The 26,061-nt window shown below is 36.8% G+C and overlaps 1 protein-coding gene across 1 annotated transcript; it reads right to left on the reverse strand.

Moving 5' to 3' along the window:
• Positions 1–954: 954 nt before the first annotated feature.
• LOC306873902 (Krueppel-like factor 12) lies at positions 955–25,768 on the reverse strand. The gene is made up of 6 exons (XM_079423440.1): positions 25,570–25,768; positions 14,201–14,282; positions 9,657–10,206; positions 6,643–6,781; positions 3,087–3,244; positions 955–2,973 (listed from the first exon to the last, which is right to left on the reverse strand). Exons 2-6 carry the CDS (start codon positions 14,264–14,266, stop codon positions 2,780–2,782), a joined length of 1,107 nt encoding a protein of 368 aa, XP_079279566.1. The 5' UTR covers positions 14,267–14,282; positions 25,570–25,768; the 3' UTR covers positions 955–2,779.
• Positions 25,769–26,061: the final 293 nt, after the last annotated feature.

Below are 26,061 nucleotides of genomic sequence, written 5' to 3' on the forward strand. Positions count from 1 at the left end.
ATCAAGTCCAGTCAGTATAATCAAACACAGCTGGACTCAAATGAAGGTGTAGAACCATCTCAAGGATGATCAGAAGAAATGGACAGCACCTGAGTTAAATATGAGTGTCACAGCAAAGGGTCTGAATACTTAGGACCATGTGATATTTCAGTTTTTCTTTTTTAATAAATCTGCAAAAATGTCAACAATTCTGTGTTTTTCTGTCAATATGGGGTGCTGTGTGTACATTAATGAGGAAAAAAAATTAACTTAAATGATTTTAACAAATGGCTGCAATATAGCAAAGAGTGAAAAATTTAAGGGGGTCTGAATACTTTCCGTACCCACTGTATATACACTGTAAAAAAAAAACGTTGAGCCAACTTAAAATTAAGGCAACCAGCTTCAGCAGATTTTTGAGTTCTCTCAACTTATTTTTATAGGAGATTCTCAACTTTTTGTTGTATAAACTTAAAACAACAAGTTGAGAAAACTAATAAATCTGCTTAAGCTGGTTGCCTTAAAATTTTTAATTGGCTCAACTTTTTTTTTTTACAGTGTAGGCCTATTACTCTTCTAAATGTCTGTCAGTTAAGATATGTGTTCTGCCGTAGAATAGTGTAGTTTCAGTTCCAGTATCTTCAGTTCCAGTATCCAGAATTATAAAACTATGCATATCGAGGGGTGAGAACCAGAAGGGTGTAAGTGACATTTCACCAACTTTACAGGAGAGCCAAAACTAAAATTTTACCATAGTTTGATTGGACTTTGTGTAATGATTTCAATTGTTTATAATACAAATTTGTACACCCATGGATGATAGTACTTTTGCCAGTAGAAAGAGCTCATTAAGAGCTTTCATTTGATGTATATATATCCATTTCACCAAAAATATCACTTACACCCTTCTGGTTCTCACCCCTCGATATGCATTTGGGCCTTTATATGGTCTTTAAAGTCACACAAGTCTTTTATGTACATACAAATCTGTGCTTTTATTCATGCCTTTTTTTCTAACATATACTGTATTTATGTATAAATTCACAGTTAAATCCATATAAAACTGAAATGTTTACCATAACATCATTTACAGATACATCATTGTAGAAGAGAAAAAAATAATAAAAAGGAATGCCCATTTGACGATCATTTACACTCATGATTTTTAGTCACTGGGTTCCCTGTAAAATACTATAAATTTTGGCATCACATATTTATGGACAGAAGGGTGCAAATCTCGGAATACAGAACAAATATATGACATATAATACAAACAAACAAAAATTATATACCACATGGTAAAGACTATAAAATATACAGACATCAGCTACACTAGTTTTGTGCACAAATGATGCAAGGGAAATTTTAAACGGTGTGAGAGAATGTATCTCTCATATAACGGAGTCCTGAGAGGACAGAACACTACATCAATGGTACGGTTGTCTCCTCACATTCAGTTATATATACAAAAAAACAGATTCCATAATAAAGTCATAACTGGAGCCCATGCAGAATTTGAAGCTAGAATGTGAACTTTCAGTAAATTCATAGTGGTAAGGTCATGCTTTATGTTCGTTTGTCTTATATTTTAGTTGTGTGTGTGTGTCTTTTTAACTGAAACAAGTTTGTACTTAGTTCTACACAATGGCAGCCATACCATTATTGCACTGCAAATTGTAAATTACGTTTATTTTTCCAAACTGACTTTTTTTTTTTTTTTTTTGCTAAATGCATAACCAAAGCTTGCACTGAACAGATTTGGGCTCCTCTGCAATGCTTTTTAGACAAAAATAAGCAGCCTATTGCAAAATCTATTTTAAATATTGTGAAATGCAATTCCATAAGGCTTCCATGAGTAAACCTGAAGGTTCGGAGAATCAAATACATTTAAAGGTGCTATATACGATTTTGAACCGCAAGAACAATCACATATCAGAACAAAACAAACGTACGCTTTGGCCACACACCCTCCATTCGGCCATGCCCCCCACAGGCAACACATCAAGAAAACAGGAGTTCAAAAGCCTGTAAGTGCCATCTGACATTTTCTTCTAAAATGAGAATTTGTCTCAGGCTCTCATGTGTAGTTTAGTAATTTCACTTTAATGGCAATGAATAGGTTGTTGCCATTAAAGTGAAATAACTGAACATAAATATAGCAGCCTGAGAAAAATGCTCATGGTTTTTGCACCTGAACTCTTCATATATAATGAGAGATACCTTTGGTTTTTGTAAACTAAAAATGTCAAGTGAAGAGGTAAGTATTATGCTAATATACAAAACATGGCATGTGGGAAAGCTCTACTATGTCATTATAAATGCAATGAGGGCCAACAGTTTCAAAGGGAGGGCTCAATAAAAATCACACCCCCAAAAAACGAACAGAAAAGCTCGAATTACACAAACAGAGGGGTTCTGACTTAACTCTCTGCTAAGGATGTAGCTACTACACTGTATCTTTACATAGCAAATATTTTCTTGCTGATTCCATAGTATTTATGTGTAAAAATCGTATCCAGCACCTTTAACTGCACATGGCTTTTAATAGCTAGTACAAGACTCTGTGGCTCCCACCTTTATGAATAAACCTCACATAAAAGTGCAGAAGATAAACCATATGAAGGAAATGTAGATGAATCTCATAATACATGGACCTCATCTTCAACATGGTCTCTCATTCCTCAAATTCCCATGTCTTTCACCTCTTTGTTGTGCGAGGAGTAATTCCAGACCTTCTGCATGCGACACTGGCAGATAGAGACCTGCTCTGTCTGCTTATATTGTCCATCAAACGTCTTTTTCACACTATGCATGTTTGTGGGGCATGTCTGCGACGGTGGAGGGCGAGGTGGTCCGAGCGGGAGAAGCTGCGGTCACAGTCGCTGCATTTGAATGGTTTGACGCCAGTGTGTTTGCGGTAATGTCGTGTCAGCTCGTCAGAGCGAGCGAACTTCCATGTGCAGTTATCCCACGTACACTTGTATGGCTTCTCACCTGAGAGAGAGAGAGAAAAATACATATAGAATAAATAAATAAGTAAATAAAGTAATTGATAGAAACAAAATGTTTTTCAAAACTTGATCTTATGTAAATGTAGGCTGACTCACCTGTGTGTGTGCGTCTGTGGGCTTTAAGATGAGAGCTCTTGGTGTAAACCTTATTGCAGCCCTCAAACTCACACCTGTGAATGCGTCTCCTCTTTGAGTCAGATGACTCTGAAGGCCTGGGTCTCCGCAGGCTCTCGATGCTGAACGGCAACAGGGAACTGCAATGACAGCATATGATTTCTAATGTTATTGGAAGCAATTAAGGATATCATTTGAAGACAGTTTTGTTAAGTATGAGAGTGTTAGTCACACACACACACACACACACACACACACACACACACACACACACACACACACACATACACACACACACACACACACACACACACACACACACACACACACACACACACTGAATATAAACTGTTAGGTCTAATGTAGTTTTTAATTCAGAATGGCAGTTATAATTAACAAAAAGATTTTATCATATAATCTTTTTTATCATATTATCAATAATATTTAAATATTATATTGTTATAGATTAATCTTTACACACACACACACACACACACACACACACACACACGAACTGGAAATGTGTGGGAATAAATTCACATGTAAAACAAATCAGAAAAAAATAAATGTTTCTTCTTTACTTTAAATAGCCACTTGAGGGAGCTACGCTAATAGAATAATCTATGGACGCCATCAGACTGTATTCTACAGGTGAAGTGATGTTAAATTATTTCTCCTTTTCCACCCTATTCTGCTGTCATATATTAATATGAAAGTAGTAGTTTGATTCCCTTAAATTCTCCCATAACCAGAGTGCCAATATTTCCACAGACGGAGAAGCATTAAATGAGGTTGCCTGCTCCTTGCGTGCAGTAGATCTGAAGATAGTTTTAGGCCTAGTTGGTATTTACTAATAGAGTTTAAAAATATATATTCATGGTTAAAAATAAGTTTGAATATGCTAACCGGCCCGACATAGTAATATTTGCAAACAGGGCGGTGGCGTGTTTAGAAAACTGTACAAAAAGCTATTATTTTTTGCACTTCCGTTTGGTGGCGCTAATGGTTCAGAAATATTATTATACTATTTTACATTATTAATTACATTATTTGTCATTTAAAGATAAAAAGAGAGTATCAAATATTTATTTAGGGAAATAAATTTAATTGCCTACATTTACTGTGCATATGTTTGGTATCAGGGAAATCTGCCTTTTCTTGAATTCGCTTTTATTTTCTTGTCAGGATAAATTAGATGGTGTGCCTACTTTTCACTGGAAATGTTTTCTGAGTGGCAGAAGAGGCCTTTTCACCCCCCACAGAGCCACTTCCTGTTTCTTTTGGTGTGAGTGTATGTGTGTGTGTGTGTGGAGGGGGGTCAACAACGGGCACCTGTAGCTTTTGGCACACTCCATCACTTTTGGGGCCCAAAGAGGAAAAGAAAGAAAGAAAACATCATAGATCTTTTCTCCTCCTTTAAACAATATCTACATTCTTTAAAATGTTGTCACTATTTTCCACATTTCATTAGGACCGTGTGTGTGCTCATATGCAGTTTGGAATTTTTAGTCCGAGGTCAGAGGAACTCCATCTAAGTTTTACAGTAAGAATCAACGTTAGACTGTTGTCAACAAGAGAGAACCAGGGAGGGAAACAGCAGCTGCCGTCAGACTAAACTCAGCACAGTCATTTATGTTCCGTCTTTTGTTTGTATGTTTCCCACTGGAGAACACCAGAGGGGCTTTCAAATGGTGGTGACGTGCAGGGCAGCATCACTGTCTGGAGACCAGTTTATCAGCTTAATATAATAATAATAAAGGTAAGAATGACGTCCATTCATTATTCAGCTGGTCACGGGTCAGGGGATACATAAACCTGCATCGACTCCTGCACCTGTGTCCACAACAGATTCAACCTGAAGCACACACTCCCTCTGAGACTGAAATCAGTTCCTGAGGCTCAACTGGCTAAACAAGGCCATACTGGCAAAATGTTTACCCTGCATATGCTTTAAATCAGATAGGCATCTGCCAAACACGTAAAAATATAAACATGCTCAGAAAAAAAGGTACAAAAGCTGTCACTGGGACAGTACCTTTTCGAAAAGTACTATTGTGTACCATCTAGCTACTAATATGTACATTTGAAGTAATGTTATGTAACTTCACAGTATTAATATGCATGCTTTAAGAGTACCACTCCAGTGAAAGCTTTTCTACCTTTATTTCTGAGAATATATAAAGCTAATTATAAAAATAAAAATATAACTGGAATTACTTATGAATACTTTTTCCAGTCAAAATTTCTTAAAATGTCCCCAGGGTGGTTTTGTCAGATTTAAAAATGTTGTCCCTAAACTATAACTGCATAGAAACAGTATACTGTATATACAAACGTGACTCACTGGATCAAATCATTATTGATTTAAGAACCAACAGGTCAAATAAGCAATAAGACACTTATTCACTTTCACAATAATATTCACTCCTGCAGCTTTCTATGAATCATACTGGCACCTTTGTCCTTTCCACACACATTTAGGCAGCACTGCCAGCCAATAGCCTTTGACCCTACTTGCTTTCTTATAAGTTCGCAAACACTTCAGGTATATGTGCCATATCTAATTCTTTATTTAATACACTTTAAAAATATATATATATATTTATATTTTAAAATGTCTAAAATATCTGTTTACTTTTAAATATCTATGTGATGGAGACTTCTTGAAGTTGTCTTCCGTCACTGTTTTTATTGTGTTCTTTACTGTTTAGTGCATTTTTTAATATTTACATTTCCTGTTTAAGTACACATGGCCTTAAAGGAAGCACAAACTTGTGGAAAGCTCTCATTTTAGCTCATTTATGGAAATGCTTGTGCAAATGTATTGTGTGTACCTATGCTGGATTCAACTCTTATCTTATTTATATCTTAAATATATTATCTTATACTTATTTATTAATCATATGGTGAGGCAAGAGTATATTTTTAAAAATGTTATGTTCCAATTAGTATGAGCGGAAAAGGGTAACACTTTATTTTAAGGTGTCCTTGGTAAACATCTTACATGTACTTACTATTATAAAAAAAATTATTATGCATAATTACATAGAAGTAACCAAACCCTCACCATAACCCTGACCATATAGTAAGTACATTTAGTTAATTAATATTACTCAGTCCCTAAATGTGTAATTAAAATAAAGTGTAACCCAGAAAAGCTGTGTATGTAAAATGACTGTCACTAGTAGAAACGGGAAGTGGTTTTTAATACCTGACCATTTTAGTTTTTAGACTGTTTTTATTAATGAACTTAGTTTTTATGCTCTTAAACATATTTATTTGCACATCTGCTTTAAAAAGCATCTTTTTGGATGCTAACACCCCCCCCCCCCCCCCCCATGTTTACATCTTTATGTGATTCTCCTTGTAATAACTTAAGTCTCTATCACAATCTAAAAACTGTATTTCTAAATTCTTTGTTATCCTAGATATCATATCACTGGGCACACAGTGAGCTCTGAGAATTACCATCATATATCATACTCATAGATAGGATTGGATTATAAATATTGCAGATTAATGATGAAGGTGTCTTTACTCTTGTACGGCGCGGGCGATAGTCAGGGCAGTGGATCCCGTTTCATTCACACTCTCCAAGGTCACGTTGGGCAGGTCATCATCCTCGCTGTCACTCAAAGATCGCCGAGGCGACAGTCCATCTGCGATTCGGTGTGTGACTGGATAAAAACAGAAGGTTGGTGCAGTTGAATTTACAATACGTACAAAAACCAAAATAATAATCTATAATCTGCAAAATAAATAAATAAACAGTGTTAATTTGAAACAATGTTTTAAAAGTATCTTCACAAAGACTTTCTTTTCTATACAACAATTCATAAAGACCATTGAAAGCACCACTAAAGCATATGAAGTTGTCTGTAGTCATGTGTGATAAACAGATAAAAAAATAAGCCTAATTTTAATTGAATCAGTGTTGTTACAATTCTGACTTTATTTCTCAAATTTGCGAGTTTATATCATGCAATACTGACTTTATAATCCTCAACTGCAAGTTTATATCACAATTTGGAGGAAAAAAGTTATTTTTTTTTATTATTACTTAGTAATTACCTTTTCCTTGTTTTTTACTCAGGAAGAAACTGGTTTCCATACTAGAGATAAATTACTTAAACTAAAATTAAAACAAAAAACTAATAAATACTATAATAGTATATAATAATACTAAAACAACACTGATTTACAGTTGATTAAACACTGATAATCTAAACCTCCCCTATCTAACCTTTGCAACTTTGACGTTTTGATGTTTTGTTGTTAGAATCTCGAGAACTGATGGCATTTTATGATCTTGACATCCACACTGAAAATTTCCAATGAACTCATCTATTCCTAGCTCAAATGAATAACAGAATATAGTTCACTCTATTCTTGCAATAAGCAAGCAGGGCATGTTTGTATTGGTTTGTTTTATTTTGTTTGGTTGTAACAGCAATTTCAAAGGTCTCCGTTGTATTCGTGTCATTCCATGTCCTGTCTTGTTGCCATGGATACTTCAAGAGAGAGTGCAGAGCATACGGGCACGGCCCCTCAAGATAGGGGGCTGGTCTCTGTGTGTGAATCTTGAATGTTTTTTAATTAACTAAAATTGGATCATCAAAGTGTGAACTGCACAGGCCTAATTATGTGTCAACCTGCTTGTTTGCACACACTGTGTGCTTCTGATATAGATAAATGCCCTTCTCTGATTGGTCAGTCTATAGCAGAAAGAGCTCTGAGACACAGCACACACACTAATACAGGACATAAGAGAGAGTTATATGACATTGGACATCTCCAGCCTCTATCTACACCTCCCCCCAGAGGAAAAAAAGGATGAAAAAAAAGAGTAAAAGAATAAATGGAAAGCCTTCCTAGCCATAGAACCCATTAAAACAGCCCTGTTGCCCAAAGGCAAGCTTTCCTAGATAGAAAAAAAGGGTTTGAGTGTCTTTAAACATGCTTCTTATCAAAGTTGCTATTGTGTTTCCGCCATACGCTTGGTCACTAATAAACCCAGGTGCCCTCGTTTATCTTAGTGGAGTTTTTGCCATAGCATCTACTTCTTGCACTGATGTAGCAGCAGGAATATAAAGAGACGAGCACAATGGAGCTGCACTCATAAGAGCTGAGCCTGTCTAATACACAGCCAGGCTCTGGGTTCTGTCACTGACCCTGCCAAGAACACGGAAACTCCAAGAGAGGCTTTGGAACTCAGTGCTTTGCACCTACAGACAAAGAGGGAGGAAAGTGGAGAGAGGAAGAGTGTGAAAGACTTTGCAGGAAGATGTTTTTTTCCACAATAGTGGCCAGGATCTTGGCAATTGACTTCACAATAGTGATTATTTAACTAAGCAAAGTGCCTTTTTAAGACAGATGAAGTCACAAGTCAGCTTGTTTGCCGATGAACCTGATGATTTTGGAATCAATTACTTCAAATGCAATGCAAAACACAGAAAGCACAAGCTTTTCTATCAAGTCATGTTGAAACACTAAAAATATCAGCAGACTATATTGAAATTACAAGGGGAGATCAAAGAAGTCAGACAGTCAACATTATTGACATAAAAACAAAGGAAAACCATGTAATGGACCCTTTCTGCAGATAAAAAAAAAAAAAAAAACTTTGGCTCTATGTATTTAGTTGTATTTAAGAAAAAATAAAAAAATATAAAAAAAAAACTTTGGCTCTGTGTATTTAGTTGTATTTAAGAAAAAAATAAAATAAAAATAAAATAAAATATATATATATATCACGGGACAATTACATTGAACGTAGGTGTCTTGAGATACTATTGAAGTTTTTATTAATTATTTTATTAATTGCTTTTATTTTTATATTTTCCATTTTTATTGGAATTTTTTAGTTTTAGTCATTTTTAGTAAATAGAGTTGTTTTGATTTATTTTTACTTCAGTTTTAGTTATTTTACTGCATCTTTTTTTTTTGTAACACCAATTCTCACTATTAAATAGTTGCTCATTAGCATGCCTAGTATTATTAACATATTGGCTGTTTATTAATACTTATAAAGCACATATTCTGCATGACTATATTCTACATCCCTTATCCTACCCAATACCTAAACTTAACTATTAATAAGCAGCAAATTAGGAGTTTATTGAGGCAAAAGTCGTAGTAAATAGTTTGTTAATAGCAAGAATTGGACCTTAAAATAAAGTGTTAAAATAAGTCTTTCAATTAACATTTATTTTATTTAAAATAACAAATTATTTTATTTTTTTTTATTTTATTTTATTATTAGTTTTATTTTTCAATTTTTAAAAAAAATCTCAAATTTGCAAGCATAGGATCTGAATTATTCCCTGATCCAATAACGTGTATCGAATTACATGTACCATAACAACACCCTTTTACCATAATGTTGGGAATTTGAAAAAAGGAGGTTTGTATGTTACAGCCAGTTCAGTAAGTTTGTTGGACAAAATGGCAGACAACAACAAAGCTTATCAGCGCCACAATTTCATTGGCTGTTTGGACTGTCAGTCATTTTTCTGTCATAAGGTCACTAAGACAACCAAGCTTCTGTCTCACCTTTCCTGTGCATCCTTTTTTCCTCCAGCAGCGGCATCATGAGCCTGCTGTTCCCCAGCGATCCCAGTCCAGGGTAGACCAGCGGCATGGGCTGTACCACCACCGGCACCCGGCGTGGGTGGAGGTGGACCGGGCTGGAGCAAGGAGGCATCAGCTGGGGTATGTGCAAATACGACTGCCCCCTGAGACTCCTGGACGGGGGAGAGGCCACCACTGGAGACATCTTCAAACGAGGAACGGGGGTTATGACTGAAGTGGAGGAGGACGAAGGCATAGATAATGATGACGGTGATGAAGATGACACAGACTTGCTGGAAGGAGGGGAGCGTGGACAAAATCGTATTGATGATGAGGATGACGAGGGAGACGAGGATAAAGATGAGGATGCTGAAAGTGATGGGGAGGTTCTGGCTCTGTTGGTGGACAGGTCCACGGGCTCAGTTTGTGTCTGGAAGGGGTCGGACAGGAATCGTCGATCATCCGATGGTGTCCGAAATCTGCGGTTCAACACCAGCACACCCATCGCTGTGTAGTCATGGATCACAGGAGACTGAGAGGAAAAAGACTAAATTAAATCAGTTAACTATTAATTACTATTACACTGAAACAGGAACATTCTAGGATTTCCTAGGATTTCAGTCTTAAGAGTCCTTACCTGAAAAGCAGATTGTATTGAATATTAATGGCCTTAATAGTAAAGTTCACCCAAAAAATGAACCATTCTGTCATCATTTACTCACCCCCATGTTGTTAAAACCTGTATGAATTTCTTTCTCCTGTTGAACACAAAATAAGATATTTTTAAGTTGCTGGTAGCCATTGATTTCCATAGTATTTATTTTCCATACTATGGAAGTTGATGGCTACCAGCAACTGCCGACATTCTTTCAAATATCTTCTTTTGTGTTCAACAGAAGAAAGAAACTCATACAGGTTTAGAACACAACTTTCAGTTTTAGGTGTTTTGTTCTATCTAGTAAAGTTATATTTTAGATATTTTATCCACCTTATTTTGAAACGGTGAAGTGTGCTACTTTCTGTGAGTGTGTGAGACTTCAGATTCATTAGCTGCAATAGGTAAATAACTAGAAGTATAACAAAGTGCAGTAAATAGTAAAGCGAATTGAGCTGGAATCCAGTGTTTATGATAAAAAAATTAAAATGATATGATATATCAGTTTGCAATATCTGTCAGGGTTCAGCCCTGACACTGTTTGTCTGTGTTTGTTCTTGTGTTTATGTTGTCTTGTGTTAGCACATGGCTTTGTTTTCGTCAGCCATGTGCTTCTCTAGCCCCTCCTCCTTGTTTCATCTTTACCACACCTTCTTGTCAGCCCTTGTTGAGTCCTTGTTAGTGTAACTGCTTTCACCTGTTCCTCGTGTGCTTTCCTCTCTATTTATAGGGCCCCTTGCCCTATTGTCTTTGCCAGTTCGTTGTCATTCTCACCCCCTTCTGTCGCTGTCTGTGGATGTGGCTGAGTATGTGTTTCTGTCTCCCTGTCTGGTTGGTCTTGTGTCCTTGTCTTGTCTAGTCCTTTATAGTTCCATGTTCTTGTTATGCATTTTTGTCTGTTTTTGCCTTTGCTTTTCTTTTAATAATTCAGTTCTTCTAGTCCTGATCTTTTGTTTTGCATCTTTGTTTGATATTCTTTTGATTCCTTTGATCTCCTTCAGTTAATTGTGTTGGTTAAATTGGTAATTATTTCTTATTTTGTTACTTCAGTCTTTATCGGTTCTTTTTATTTATCCCCCTGCCTGCTTTGGAGTAACTGTTCCTGTGGAGCCTTGTCCTGTCTTGTCTTTTTGTGTTAGAGTTCCTGTCCTGACCTGTTCCTGTGAGTCCTGCCACTGGTTCTCCCTGCCTGGCACTTGGTCTGCTTCAGAGTTGGCAGTCAACAAGTATCTGAGCTCAGCTCTATGGTGCCTTGTTTGGTCCTCTCTATCTGCCTGGTCTTGCCGCTCCTTTTGCTGCTATTGTAATCTGCCAGTTGCTGTCCGATGGCTTAGTATAGTGAATCTCATGAAAACTTCCTGATTTCCTAAGAACAATCGAACCCATGACCTTGGCCTTGCTAGCGCCATGCTCTACTATTTGAGCTACAGGAAAGCCCATACAGCAATGAATCTAATAAATTAATACACTTAATGCATGCTTTTAATGATTGGTAAGGAGAAATAGTGAGTGAAATAATGCATGACTGCCTGCAACAGGAGACTGAAATGAAAATCGGAGGGCTGAAGGACTGCGACAGTATTGAGAGTGCTTGTTTATCATATGGAAGGAAAACACACCACAAAAGGTGCAGAGAAAAAGTGAAGAAAACGCAGTCTTTCAGACATTTACTGACTCAGCTGTTATCCTAAATTAACATCAGTAAATTGACAAAACATTTCAGGCAAAGATGTCAGAAGCACTCACTCAGACTCAATGAAAGCATGGACAAAAAGTGGTCTGCTCACAGCATTATTTCTAGCCCAAAAATTTCCCTTCTGTTTTTTACTGTGGTTGACTTGGAGGCTGTTCAGCTGAAATGGAACATGTTTTGAAACGTCATCTCTACCCCGTTTCTCTCTGTCCCGACTCACGCTTCACCTTTCCCACCTTCCTATCCCTCCCCTCCTGCACGGCCAATATCCAACCCCTCGTACGGGGGGCTACCAGTCATTATGGCTAATTTTCTGAATCCGAAGAGCTTCTGGTGAGGATGGCTTTAATAGGGGGAGCAATGCATTTCCAAAAAAAGGGTCTTGGCGTTGAGCCCACTTAAACAAGAAGCACGTTTCAACTGTGCTGCCTGTTGATTTAATACACTTCAAAGCTGAGCTGCGTGGCCCACGCACATCCTGCACTCGACCCGATCAACGACACGACAATGACAACCGTTAAAACAGGGTGCAAAATATTATGTGTGTGGGCTTTGCTGAGCATGAAAATGGAGAGAGAGCTTTAGGACTCGGGGACTAGGGGAAGCACGTGTATATGTTTATTTGGTCAAGCCTGGAATTCTGGCATATATCCTGAAGACTCAAAGCACGGGACACCTTAAACTAAACCTCTAGTCAAGCAGTGCAAAGTACACTAAAGATAGCACAGTAAAGCTTAGTATAGTGAATCTCATGAAAACTTCCTGATTTCCTAAGAACAATGTCCTGATATTACTGCATAAACACCAAAAATATTATCTTTGCAAAAATGATACATACACATACAGTGGTGGCCAAAATGATTAGAACACTAGTATTTTCACCAGCTAAAAATGGTCAGTTATTTCTGTCTTTTGCTGTAGTGTGTCTGTAGGAAATATCAGTTTACATTTCCAAACATACATTTTTCCATTAATTGTAATAATCCAGTTAGATTCCAGTCTGTCTGGAATGACATGAAGAAACAGAACAAACTGAGACTAAATCCAGAAGAACTGTGGCAACGTCTCCAAGTTGCTTCAAGAGACCTACCTGCAAAGCTACCTGAAAAACTATGCTCAAGTGCACCTAGGGCAAAAGCTGAGGATGGTGACACCAAATGTTGATTTAATGTAGTCATAAATAGAAGTTAATTGATAAAGAAAATCTATTTATGACATTATTTTTGACAGCATCTTCATTTTACAGCATTTTTACACAAGTGCCTAAAACGTTTAACAGTACTGTGGCTTTGCAGCTAGGTTTCTTGAAGCATCTTGGGGAAGTTGCCATAGTTCTTCTGGATTTAGTTTGTCTCATTGTGTTCTGTAAACTGATAAACTGATAAACACACACACACACACACACACACAGTACAACAATAATAATAATAATATACAATACTCTCTCTCTCTCTACTCAAATTTAGCAAATTGTAATGCAAAAAAAATTATTCATCCGTCATTGTAGTATTGTTATACTACCTTTAATTTGTGTTAATTTTTTGTTCTTTTTTTCACAACGTTAAAATAAAGTAAAATTTACTCTTTTTGTAATGAGAGTAATTGATGAAATTAATGGTGATAGTAAAAGTAATTGCCCTGAAAATATCTGTAGATATTTTGCCCTGTAAATATTTGTAGTCCTCAAAGGCCAACTTTTTATGTGTAATTTTTACTTATTTATTTATTTGCTTGTTTGTTGGTTAGTTTGTTGGACTATACAATTTTCCTTACAGGTGTGTGACATTTAGACACCAGGACTTGTATAACAGTATATCAGTTTTGCGTTCACAGGGTTCCAGACTGACTGACTATGATATTGGTTAATAATCATTGTAACACTTTAGTATAGGGACCAATTCTCACTATTAAAAGATTGCATATTAGCATGCCTATTATTAACATATTTACTGTTTATTATAAAGCACATATTCTGCATGACCATATTCTACTCAGGATCTAAACTTAACAACTATCTTACTAACTATTAATAAGCATTAATTAGGAGTTTAATGAGCCAAACGTTGTAGTTAATAGTTAGTTAATCGTGAGAACTGGACCTTAAAAATAAAGTGTGACCATTATCATCTTGAGTTTTAAAAGCCTCTACACCTGTGTGGCATCGCTTTGACTGCTTACCCGTCTCTGTGACTCTGCAGGATCGATTTTGACTGGCAGGGCAGGCATCCCATCCAGCATCAACATCCTGATAGCACTGTTCCTGTGAGGGATAGCAGAAAAACAATGTTAGGCAATGTTAGTAAAAATGTTAGCCTTGGATTTGTCTCACAGACCATATAGGAGCTGTGCTTAGCAACAGTTGAATAGGGAAAGGGAAGTGGTGTGTGGCCAAGTATGGTGACCCATACTCGGAATTTGTGCTCTGCATTTAACCCATCCAAGTGTGCACACAGTAGTGAACATACACCCGGAGCAGTGGGCAGCCAATGCTGCGGTGCCCGGGGAGCAGTCTCACCTCAGTCGTGGTATTGAGGGTGGAGAGAGTGTTGGTTATTCACTCCCCCACCTACAATCTCTGCCGGACCTGAGACTCGAACCTGCAACCTTCAGGTTACAAATCCAACTCTCTATCCATTAGGCCACAACTGCCCATAGATAGACTGTGTGAGGATAACAATAAACATATGTGAGAGAGCACGCCAGACGGTTTAATAAGCATTAATATATCATTCTGAGAAGTGTTTACTATTAGTACTACTCAGATCAGATCAGAACAGATGCCTTGACTTATGAAAAATCAGTTGTTATTTATCTGTTTACTTCTCCAATGGTGAACACAGCAGCTTGAAAAGAACTCACTCAAACATTGCCACGTAATCTTGTTTTAGATTTAAAGCAACAATCCTGAATTATGACATCTGGCAAGACATTAGTTACTTCAAAAGGAATGTTATGATACATAACATAACTTTGTATTGACATTGCCCATGTTTTAATATTCAGTTAGATATCATTAAACATGTGAAGTTTCAGCAAGGAAATAACCATTATACAGCAGGATTCACTGCAGTAGTTAGACATTTTGTGTGTTCGTGATTTGGCACGCGTGTCTGATTGTTAAAAAAATTAAAATTGAAACCTTGCTATAGTAAATGAGATGAATAGTTAGTAAGGTAGTTGTTAAGTTTAGGTATTGGGTAGGATTAGGGATGTAGAATAAGGTCATGTAGAATAAGGCATTAATATGTGCTTAATTACTACTAATAAATAGCTAATATTCTAGTAATATGTTAAGAGACCTTAAGTTAAGAGACCTTAAAATAAAGTGTTACCAATTTGTTTTATTAAATAATTGTTATTATTTTACCTAAAAATGTATTTTTGTTTACTCAATTGTTCATTCAGTTAAAAATTATATGCCACTAACATGAACATAATACAAAGTGTACATTTTTAAGAGATCACATGATTGTTTTTTGTTCGTTTTTTTCTTTTTTCTTTTCATTTTCCCTATTGTGAACACTCTTATTTGTCATTGACCTTAATCACATTTGAGGAAATTCTTAAAATAATTATGATCCCACTGGTTATTGTTCCAACTTCATGAATTTCACTAACACTACAGGAATGAAGCACAGGCAGCTATGTGCTCACAATCTTGCATAAAGAGCATTCGGAAGTATTGCATAAGTTTGAATGTTTCGTTGATTTTTGGAGGTCATGGGGTTAGTCCTGTCTTACTCTGCAGTAGCCTACTGATAAATAGAGGAGGTGGGTTATATCTGGAAATCACCTTATTTCTTCCTGTTACTGCAGAGCTTGCAGATTCATTAGAGAGACTGGAAACTGCTGACTGATTTGGCTTCTGTTGACCTGGGTAGTTTACCTCTCGCTCTTTGTGTGTGTGTGCATGACTGTGATCCCTTGCAGACAGGATGTGAGAGGAAACGGGTGGGGTCTGAAGGGCTGTGCCCACTTAAAATCCCAGCTTCCAAATGCTGTCTATGTCCATGTGTTGCTGGGTTTTTCAAAACAGAAAACGCCCAAACCCACTTTAATGGCACCAATCTGAGGATACTTCACTTCCCCATAAATGTTCTTACCAAAGAAGCTCTACTTTAAAGCACTGCTCCACACCACACCCAGGTGATGATGGACAGCACCCCACTTTACATGTCTGTATGTACAGTAACACCTCATACAACATCTTTAAAACATCTGTGAGTTCCCGGATAAAGCCATTAGAAATGTTTTGTTGCTTGGGGTTGGTTGGCCATTGTGGTATTTTATTATTTCCTGTTGTGATGTCTGAATGGTCTGAATGATGAGGTAAATTTGTAATTAATGTATTTGCATATAACTGGTAAAGAAGATTTTCTTGGTCATTCTTAACTATTTACATTAGTGATTTAGGATCTTAGGAAAGGTAAGCACACCATTGAATGAAGATGTAGATGTCCAGACTTAGTAAGCTGCCTACCTAGACAACTTTTATAGCATCTAGTTTAGCAAGCAGGTTTTAGAGGAATTTGAACACTTTGTTTTCTCAAGTCAAGCTGGTTCTAACTGGTCAGACTTTTCATACCAGCTGACCAATGAGCTAAAACCAGCTTGGCCAGGTTGCGAGAAAAGCTTAACAAGTTTAACCCAGCTGTGTCCAGCTTAAACCAGCCAAGACCAACCAACCAGAGTATAAATCATTAATTATACTGAAAAATAGCTTTATCTAATGGCATATGTGTGGTGGTATTAAAGTATCGGGTAATTAGCTAAGCAACATGCTATCACCAGAATCTATTGGAATGTCATCCATTATTTTAATATTATCCAATATGTGTGTGCAATTGGGTCATAGTAACATGCTTTTTAACATGCTTTTGTCAATATCTATTGAAATATTTTATTTATTTATTTATTATATTTGGCTGTGTTATTGGAGTATTTGGGCTATTAGCTTAGAAACATGCTAACATCACAATACTTTGAAATATTATCCAATATTCAGATTATTTGTGTGTGTGCTATTGAGTAATTAGCTTAGTAACATGATTATGCTATTAAATGTTATTCTATGTTAAAGTATTGGGTCATTAGTTTAGTTATATTCTAATGTCAAAATCTATTGTAATCTATTTATTCAACTAAAATTAGATGTAATCTCTATTCAAATTAGATGAGGTCTATAAAAAAGCAAATTGTCTTTCACTGAGTTTTCACTCATTTAGAGAAAGCAGTGACTCAACATATTTTCTGGGAAGTTGGCAAGTTATTCAGAATGTGACCTCAAGTCAGAGCTGCTTCCTGCCCACTGCCATGCTACTGATAACCAGGCTCAAGCCTCACCCACAATGTCTCTTGTACAAACATCTCCCTCATCTCCACTCTTCCCTTTTCTCCTTCCTCCCCTGGTTAGATAACAGACACATCTTTGTCTTATCTCACAAGGCTCTAGGATACAGCTCCAAGATCAGACCTCTCCTTTATAAATTGATCTCAGTAACTATGTGCTGAAAAATTGAGCAGAACCAAAGACACTGCTTTGGATCCATCCCCAGGATGCAGACTTCTTCTAGATTCTCCTTCTTTGCGTAATTGCCTTTTGCCAAAAAGCCCTGAGTGACTTCAGACTTTCCATTTCAACAGAGCTCATTTTCCTTGGCAGGACAACTTCTGTCGGATAGAGCCAGGACATTGTCAAACCTCCAAGAGAGAAAAAGTGAGGAAGAAGACTGTGTGTGTGTGTGTGTGAGGAATTGCTGGGGAGAGGTGTGCTGTTACATTATTTGAATCAACTATGAATAAACAGCAACGTTTAAAGAATTGATTGGCCAGACATTTGCAGTAAGACAATGCCAGGAACAGTTGTGGCCACTAATGTAAACATTCCAGTCTTCTGAACGGACTCTCCTTGTTCAGCAGATCTCTGAACAATTTCATCTGAACATGTCATTCCACTAAATATGCTCATAAATAATGTTTTCTCTCCTGTTAGAGTGGTCTATTTTTGTTCTTATTAGTGTCTTATTATTGAGGAAATCTACTAAATCATAAGTTGTTCTCGAACTGTGATAACTGTAGACCCTAGAGGAGAGAGAGGGACATACTCAAGAATCGATTTGCTCAACAATACAGATTTTTCAGGAATGAAAAAGGTAATAGTCTTTATGAGTGGGCTACTGAATTATTCACTCAACCAATTCATTCAAAAACATGTATATAATGCACTGTTATTTGTATAAGGAATAATTTAAAAGTAAAGTTGTGACGTATTGTCAAGTATGGGAAATTGGTGCTCTGCGTTTAACCCATCCAAGTGCACACACACAGCAGTGAGTAGTGAACAAATGCGCACACACACACACACACACACACCGTGAACACACACCCGGAGCAGTGGGCAGCCATTTATGCTGCGGCGCCCGGGGAGCAGTTGGGAGTTCGGTGCCTTGCTCAAGGGCACCTCAGTCGTGGTATTGAGGGTGGAGAGAGCGCTGGACATTCACTCCCCCCACCTACAATCCCTGCCGGCCGGGGACTCGAACCCGCAACCTTTCGATTACGAGTCCAATTCTGAGTCCAAATAGTGATTTGAGTATAATATTTTATTAGCTCACTTGTAAAATAAAAGAAGAAGAATAAAAAGAAGCTTTTGTGAAGAAAAAAATGTTGAAATATTGATTTGAGTTCAATTGTTATAAAATCATATCTGTAAATTATCTTAAAGCACTCCACTAAGGACAACAAATAAATAAATATAAAAATTCATACTGAAGACCTCTGAGGTCATGTTTACTACAGTTATTAACTGAGATGCAAAATGCTGGCAGTTGTGTTAATATGAAACGAACGAGAGAGTATTTTCACAATGTGATCCAAAAGATATGAAAGTGGCAGAATAAAGTATTCCAGAGCATTGTTTAATAAAAAAAAGTAATATCAAATTTGATTTCCTTGATCTATATAATTATGGTCTATATACTATATCTTAAACATTTATGTGTATGTTGCTGACAGTCCATAAATGTGAAAAGCTAATAATGTTAACAAATTCTAAGATAAAAAAGTCTGGTTTAATCAAAAACTACCATAGTCAGGGACTGAAACCGACTGACCTCTTGGCGGCCCATTTCACACACCTAGTGGTGATCTATCATCAATAGTTGAAAAGAGATTTTGGCATTATGGCTACAATAATAAACATTCCAGACAAGATGTTGATGTATGAAATCCTTGAATGCTCTTCATGAATGAAACAGCCTTCTCTCTCAGCCTCACAATCAATGCTTTGTGTGAAGATTCATCTGCTCCTCAAAAAGTAAATACATAACGTCTCCTGCAGATTCTTTAAATTTACTTCAGAAATCAGGCTTCTGCATTTTCCACTTGCCTTCAGAGAGAACTAGAAGTGAAAACGCTTACTTACACATCTGTTATTGATTTGAGGGGAGCCTGGAACCCCTTCGTTTAAATCTGTCAGTGTGAGGAGCACATAGGTTAGTATTTACTGACCTCATGTGGGACTTACTTGCCTCTTGCCATACAGGTGACAGAGGGTCAAGTCTTTGTGTCTGTGAGTGGAAAGTCTGTCAGATGTCTATAGCCAGCTATCACGTACGCGGAAAACAATTTTAATCCAACAAGTGTCTTTTCTGTCTTGCAGAAGGTCAAGTCAATGAAAGTACGCAGAGTGAAAGTGTCAGAAACTGTTTTTCCTGTTTTGCAAACAACTCAACTAAACCTTGAAATACAGTTTTTTCTCTGCCGTCTTCCTGTCTGTAATTTCTTCTTCATCTGCTTCTTTCTGACACCGCACAGCATGCTGTAAGACACGTACTAGTGCAGATTGGAGATCAGTTTTACAATGGTGAAGATCAAGACCATACAAAACGATACTGCTCCCAGATCAGGCCAAAAAGATGACAAATGGCCTCTTGGTCACAGCTTGGACTGGCTTGCTGTGCTTTCTTCCATGAAGACAGTGGACCAGAAACATCTGAAGCTCTCTCTCTAGTGTTCCACTGGACAGGGTGAGACAGATGTATGTAATTTGACTTGAACTGTTGAACCGCATGCCGTCAAACTGTTTATTATCAGAGGTCTGGCACACACCAGGTTGCGCAATATTTTAAGGCCATGTTATTAGGCAATATTGCGCAATGCATGGCGTCGACAGTGAAGAGTTTAAGAAAAAACGTGTTCCTTGAAAATGAGATCTCGAAAATTTTTTTTACATTAAATAAATTGGGCCAACCGTCATATAATTTTTAATGTTCCCAAATGCAGGTCAGTTGACTGCAGTGACTTGCTTCAGGGACAGCCTCTAAGAGACACATTTTTGGATTTGGTCTGATCTAAATCATAATTAATGAGCACAACTGTAGTTAAACCAAAAGATTATTGTGTTCAGCAGTCCATTTTGCACTTTGTATGCTGTTACATTTTGCTGCCTTCACACCTCTGATTGCTTTCAAAATGGTGAAGTGTACGGTATGTACAGAAGGGAATTAATGACATTCTCAACTGTTTTGAGAAGTCACACATTGTCTGTGTGTTTCCTGCATGCTTATAACCATTATGACTGGAAAGTATAGCTAACTACACTAGTTATATTGGTAACACTTTAGAATAGGGAACACTTGTTCACTATTAACTACGACTTTTCCCTCAATAAATTCCTAATTTGCTGCTTATTAATAGTTAGTTAGTTGTTAAGCTTAGGTATCGGGTAGGATTAGGGATGTAGAATAAGACATTAATATGTGCTTGATTATTACTAATAAATAATATATATTCTAGTAATATGTATGCTAATAAGCAACTAGTTAAGAGACCTTAAAATAAAGTGTTACTGTTATATTTATATTTGCTCATTAAAATTCAATATTCAAAGCAAGAAATACAGTATACTCAACTACTTTAAAATATTTTTAGGCATGTTCTTCACACAATAAAGAACATTTAATGTATTTTCAAATGTCAGGATATTTCATATTTAAAAGGCTATAGTAATAAACAATAATGTTTTTTAACACCTATATGTTAAGAAGTAAAGGAATGGGACAGTTTTATACATTTTATAAGTAAATTAAAAAAACATTATAATTTGAAAACATTTTCTAATAAAATATTTGCTCACACTTTATTTTAAGTCCAATTCTCAACATTAACAAACCATTAACTATGACTTTTGCCTGAATAAACGCCTTATGTGCTGCTTATTAATAGTAAGGATGTTGTTAAGTTTAGGTGTTGGGGAGGATTAGGGATGTAGAAAATGATTGTGCAGAATATGTGCTTTATAAGTACTAATAAACAGCCAATATGTTTATAATAGGAATGCTAATAAGCAACTAATTAATAGTAAGAATTGGTCCCTATACTAAAATGTTACCAAATATATATATTTTTTTAAATTCTATGATTGAATATTTTGAATTGTGACATAAAATGTTGAATCAAGAACCGATGAAATTATTCATGCAAAACGACTGAACCAGTTAAACACTATTTAAAATGTGAGACAAGGAAAGGCCACAAAATTTTCACCAAGAGACACTTTTAGTAAACTTGCATCCAAATGAAGCACACTGAAATCACAATATTTACAATACTGATTAATTTTACATCACCAGAAAAGTATTGCACATATATTCTGAATATTCAATATGCTGCTCATTCCAAATAACCACCCACCAAGGTGTTTGAAAGTCTTGCCTGTTTCACAGCTGGAAGAGATCTGCCAGCATTCCCATTAGGCTGTGCAGACTCAGGGGGCAGCGATAGCCCTCCCCAGCTGTCCTGAGCATTGTGGGAAAGCCTGAGCCTCTTCTAGAGCAGTGCCAGAAAAGATTCAGCCCCTAAAGCACAGCGTGAGTGCCAGTAACCAAGCATGCTAACTAGCGTGACCACTAACCACCCAGAGACTGAACATCATACAAAGAACAAACTTACAGAAAAGGAGTGAAGAGAGAAGGGAAGCAGAAGGAAAGGAAGACAGGAAAGGATGTGATCGCTAGAGATTACGCAGCCCTTCCAAAACAGATCGCGACCACTGAACACACATTTTTCTTTATGGATACTCAAAAGGCAAGAGTTTTTACCCCTGGAATGATATAAGCCCTCTTCCCTGAGTGTTATGATGCCCCTGCTCATGATGAGCAAGGCAGCTGTGTTTGTTTTCCAGCAGTGCATGCTCACACAGGGCTGGGTAAGAATTGTTTTTCCTTCTCTGCCCTTGGTGAGGCTGGAAAACTCACAGCTGCATTTAAAGACTGGGGAAAAGTGGAGAAAGTGAAAAAACAAACAACTGCAGGTGAAAACCAAAAAAAGACTGAAAGGAGTGAAAGAGAGCAAGGCTTAAAAAGTACACCTTTTAGCTCTTCCGAAGTAATTCACCCTGACAGCAGCAGTGGGGCTGAAGACAACTGTGGCTTTGACAGCTCCTTAACCAGGAACAGATCCTACATGAAACTCTCTCCCTCTTCCTTTTGCATTTGGAGGTCAGGCCCCATCAGGAGTGGCCATGGGGTCAGAGGTCAAAGTTCAGTCAAAGTGTTCACAGGAAGTGCATCCGCTACAGGCTCTGGTTGTAGCCCTTTTGCAGAGCTCAGTTTAATGGGCCATGTGGTCACTAGGGAGGTCTGCTGTTTCCCGTACTGTACAGGAACCTCCCTGCCACTACACTTTGTAGGTTGGTGACTCACAAAGGAGATTTAGTTCCTCTGATTTCTGTTCTGCGTGCACATGTGTGTAGGTGTGTGTAAGTGCATGGCTGCATGAAAGCAGCAGAGTTTCTATGCCAAGAAGAGATGCAGTTCATCGAAAAAGCAAAAGATTGAGCTTATCTTTGAATACTTCAAGTTACATTTCCATAAACTGTTTTGGCTTCCAAGACTATACAAGTCTACTGTACTGATTAGGGATAACCATTTAAAAGTAAACATTCAACAATACCAGTATTTTTGTAGTATTAATATGACTGAGTATTCAGTTTGATACCAATTTGAGTTTTATCTCTGTGAATGCAGCTGCGCATGTGAATGAACAAATGCACATATTGGCTAAACACAGTGACTGTTAAGAGGTGATACAATAATGGGATATGTTTGAAAATGTAGGGTCCTAATGCACTTCCATTGACCTTCCTCTGTCAATTACTATATCCAAAAAAAGGTCAGTTGGCATCGGGGCAATAGCCTTTCAAAAGGTACTACTATGTACGTTTTAATACTGTACTAATATGCTATATTTAGAGGTAAATAAGGTGTATCTTTCTAAAGAGTAATGCGCCAGTGACAGCTGTTGTAATATTTTTTTTCTTAATCAACAACAATACAGTGCATAAACAATAAACACTTTGAAAAAAAAATTGTTTATTTATTTATTTCTTGTCTGTTTATCAAAGGTCAGTTCAGATTATTTATTTATTATCTACAAAGTAAATAAATAACACATGCTTCAAAAATTTAAAAACATTACATTATACTATTTATTTATTGATTTTTTACTAACGGTTAGTTCAGTTTTTTCATTGTTTTTTATTACTAAATTTTACATATTAAATAATAAATACTTTAAACTAAACTATGTTTACATTTGTCCTTTTTTTTTACTTTATTTTGAAATTTCAAAAATATTTTTACATTGCACTATATATGTATGAATGTATGCATGCATGCATGTTTGTTTGTTTGTTTATCAAAGGTCAGTTCAGGTTCATTGCACTTTATTACCGTTAAATAAATAATATATACTTCAAAAATGTCAAAAATATGTTAACATTACACAATTTATTATTTAAATTAAAGTTTAGTTGTTTATTTCTTAAACAAAAACTAAAAAAACACTGCGAAACATTTGTTTACATTACACTTTGTTTATTATTTATTTAAAGTTTATTATTTAATTGAATTAGTTTTTTTCTCAAAGAAAGGTTCAGTGTCACAGTAGGTTTGCTGTGTTTTCAAAATTGAAACCAAAAGATCATGAAACTTCACAATTGCATTGACTACTGAAACTTTAGTCATATCAAGATAAATACTAATTACAATATATCTGAATAAACAACAAGTGTTGACAAATCCACAACAATTTTTACATAGACACATACCACCAAAATACATTTTTAAACTTCCATCAGTCAATTTATGGGTTATGGGGATGCTGGAGCCTATACCAGCATCTCGGACCGTAGGCAGGGTAACACTCTGGATGGATTGCCAGTACATTACAGGGATTCTAAAAACTTGCAACACAAAACTTTGTCCACACCTGATTCACACTCCCTCAGACTATTGATTCAGATCTTGTTTGCACGAAGCCCACACATTCACCCTTCAGCAGCTCTCTCGCACGCCCACTTTGTATTCCTAAAGACCATCTACAACAACAACCACCCAGAGGTGAACCTGCAGAGCTCCAGCTGCCTCACTGGGTCATTCAAGCACCACAGTGGAAAGTTTGCTTATTTTATTGACTTTCAGGTGAAGAAATGCTTCCAAAAACACGAGACCCAGTGACCCCCGAACTTCTTCACCGTGCAACTGAAGCACAAAGCTCATCCGGTGGAGACATGACAGACACTAGACACTGATCAACACTCTGGAGGAACTCTCAGGTGCGGTTTCTGTTCTGCGGTGCAGAGGATGCTGTATATTTATAGCTACTTAAATCATATTTAACTCTAATAGTACTGTGGTTTCTTTGAATGATGTCTAATTATTTTTCAGAGCTTTGAAGGCCTGATTGACTTGGCTAGGAATACCATGTCACATACTTGAGAGGGAAACCACTGGCAGATGGAGAGAGAGAAAATCATCCATGCCAAATCAGACCAACAGATGCAACAGCTCTAGTTCCTTACTAGTCTACAACAAATCTACTGTTCTTCTGTGCAATTCTTGTATTCACGTTTATCGTGTATTGTTGTATCAAATAATTTTAAAGCAGTTCCTACATAAGTATAAACCAGACAGACAGAGAGAGGAAGAAAAAGGAAGTAAATGCAATCCTGGAGTCTTTCATGAGTACCCATAAAAAAAAAAAACACAAAAAAACGAATTATACAGCATTTATGTAACATACATGTTCAGAAAACTATTTATATACCTGAAATTAGACCTTATATGAAACAAACAGGAAGGGAGAACATGCAGTAAAGATCGCAATACTGCAAACATTGTATAAAATGTTCAATAATACACTCAAACAAAATAAATAATACAAATAAGTCAGCAGCAATGAAAGTTATAAAGAGCTACCAAACAATCCAGTACTTCTGTCTATAACTCTTCTGCTATTCAGTTTGAGCTCTTAAATTGGACTTAATACATGTACAGTTATGGTAACATATACAATTTAAATATTCATAACATTTATTTGATTTTTTTTTTTAAATCATAAAATAAAGAGTTTAAGAAGGTCTTATTTCCAGTGACAATTTTACCTGGCTTTTAAATGACAGCTGACAGGTCCATAGTTTAACAAACTAACAGTCTAAGGAGTGACTAAACTAAACAACAACAAAAAAAACATTAGACATTACTGACCTTGATTATTAACCTCAGTAATTGACAGCGAGAACCACTATCCTTACAGCGTCCCAATGTCTCCCTCTTTTCTGTCTTGTTTTCCTCTGTCGCACTTTCTGATGTGACCCCCTTCTTTCTCTCTCTCTCTCTCTTCCCTCCTCCGCTGCCGTGTGTTTCTCAGGAGGAAATGAATGGATGGCTCACACGGTGCTGTTCTACTCACAGAGCTCGGGTCACATGACCAGGCTGAATGAAGAGAGGGGGTGGACCCTCGGGCTGCCAGGCGAGAGGACAAGGACTGCGTGTGTGTGTGTGTGTGTGTGTGTGTGTGAGTGTACTGTATGAGCATACGAGAGAGAAGGTGCCAGACTATGAAAATGCTGTGGGTGTTGAACTATGCATTTATGTGTCAGTAGAGTTGGTTTATTTTAACTTTCTGGTGGAGATGGATACTATCTCAAATTATTCTCAAAAAAAAAAAAAAAAATCATAAAGATACACATTAGTTTT

Source organism: Barbus barbus (genome assembly GCF_936440315.1).
Source record: "Barbus barbus genome assembly, chromosome: 8".
NCBI lineage: Eukaryota > Metazoa > Chordata > Actinopteri > Cypriniformes > Cyprinidae > Barbus > Barbus barbus.

Bases quoted from the DNA above. Each gene is read 5' to 3' on its own strand.
- LOC306873902 (XM_079423440.1), bottom strand. From the start codon at position 14,266: ATGTTGATGCTGGATGGGATGCCTGCCCTGCCAGTCAAAATCGATCCT. The intron at 6,782-9,656 runs GTGAGACAGAAG...GTTTTTATCCAG, and splicing joins AAAAAGGATGCACAGGAAAG to TCACACACCGAATCGCAGAT. The intron at 3,245-6,642 runs GTAAAGACACCT...CTGTCATTGCAG, and splicing joins ATCGCCCGCGCCGTACAAGA to TTCCCTGTTGCCGTTCAGCA.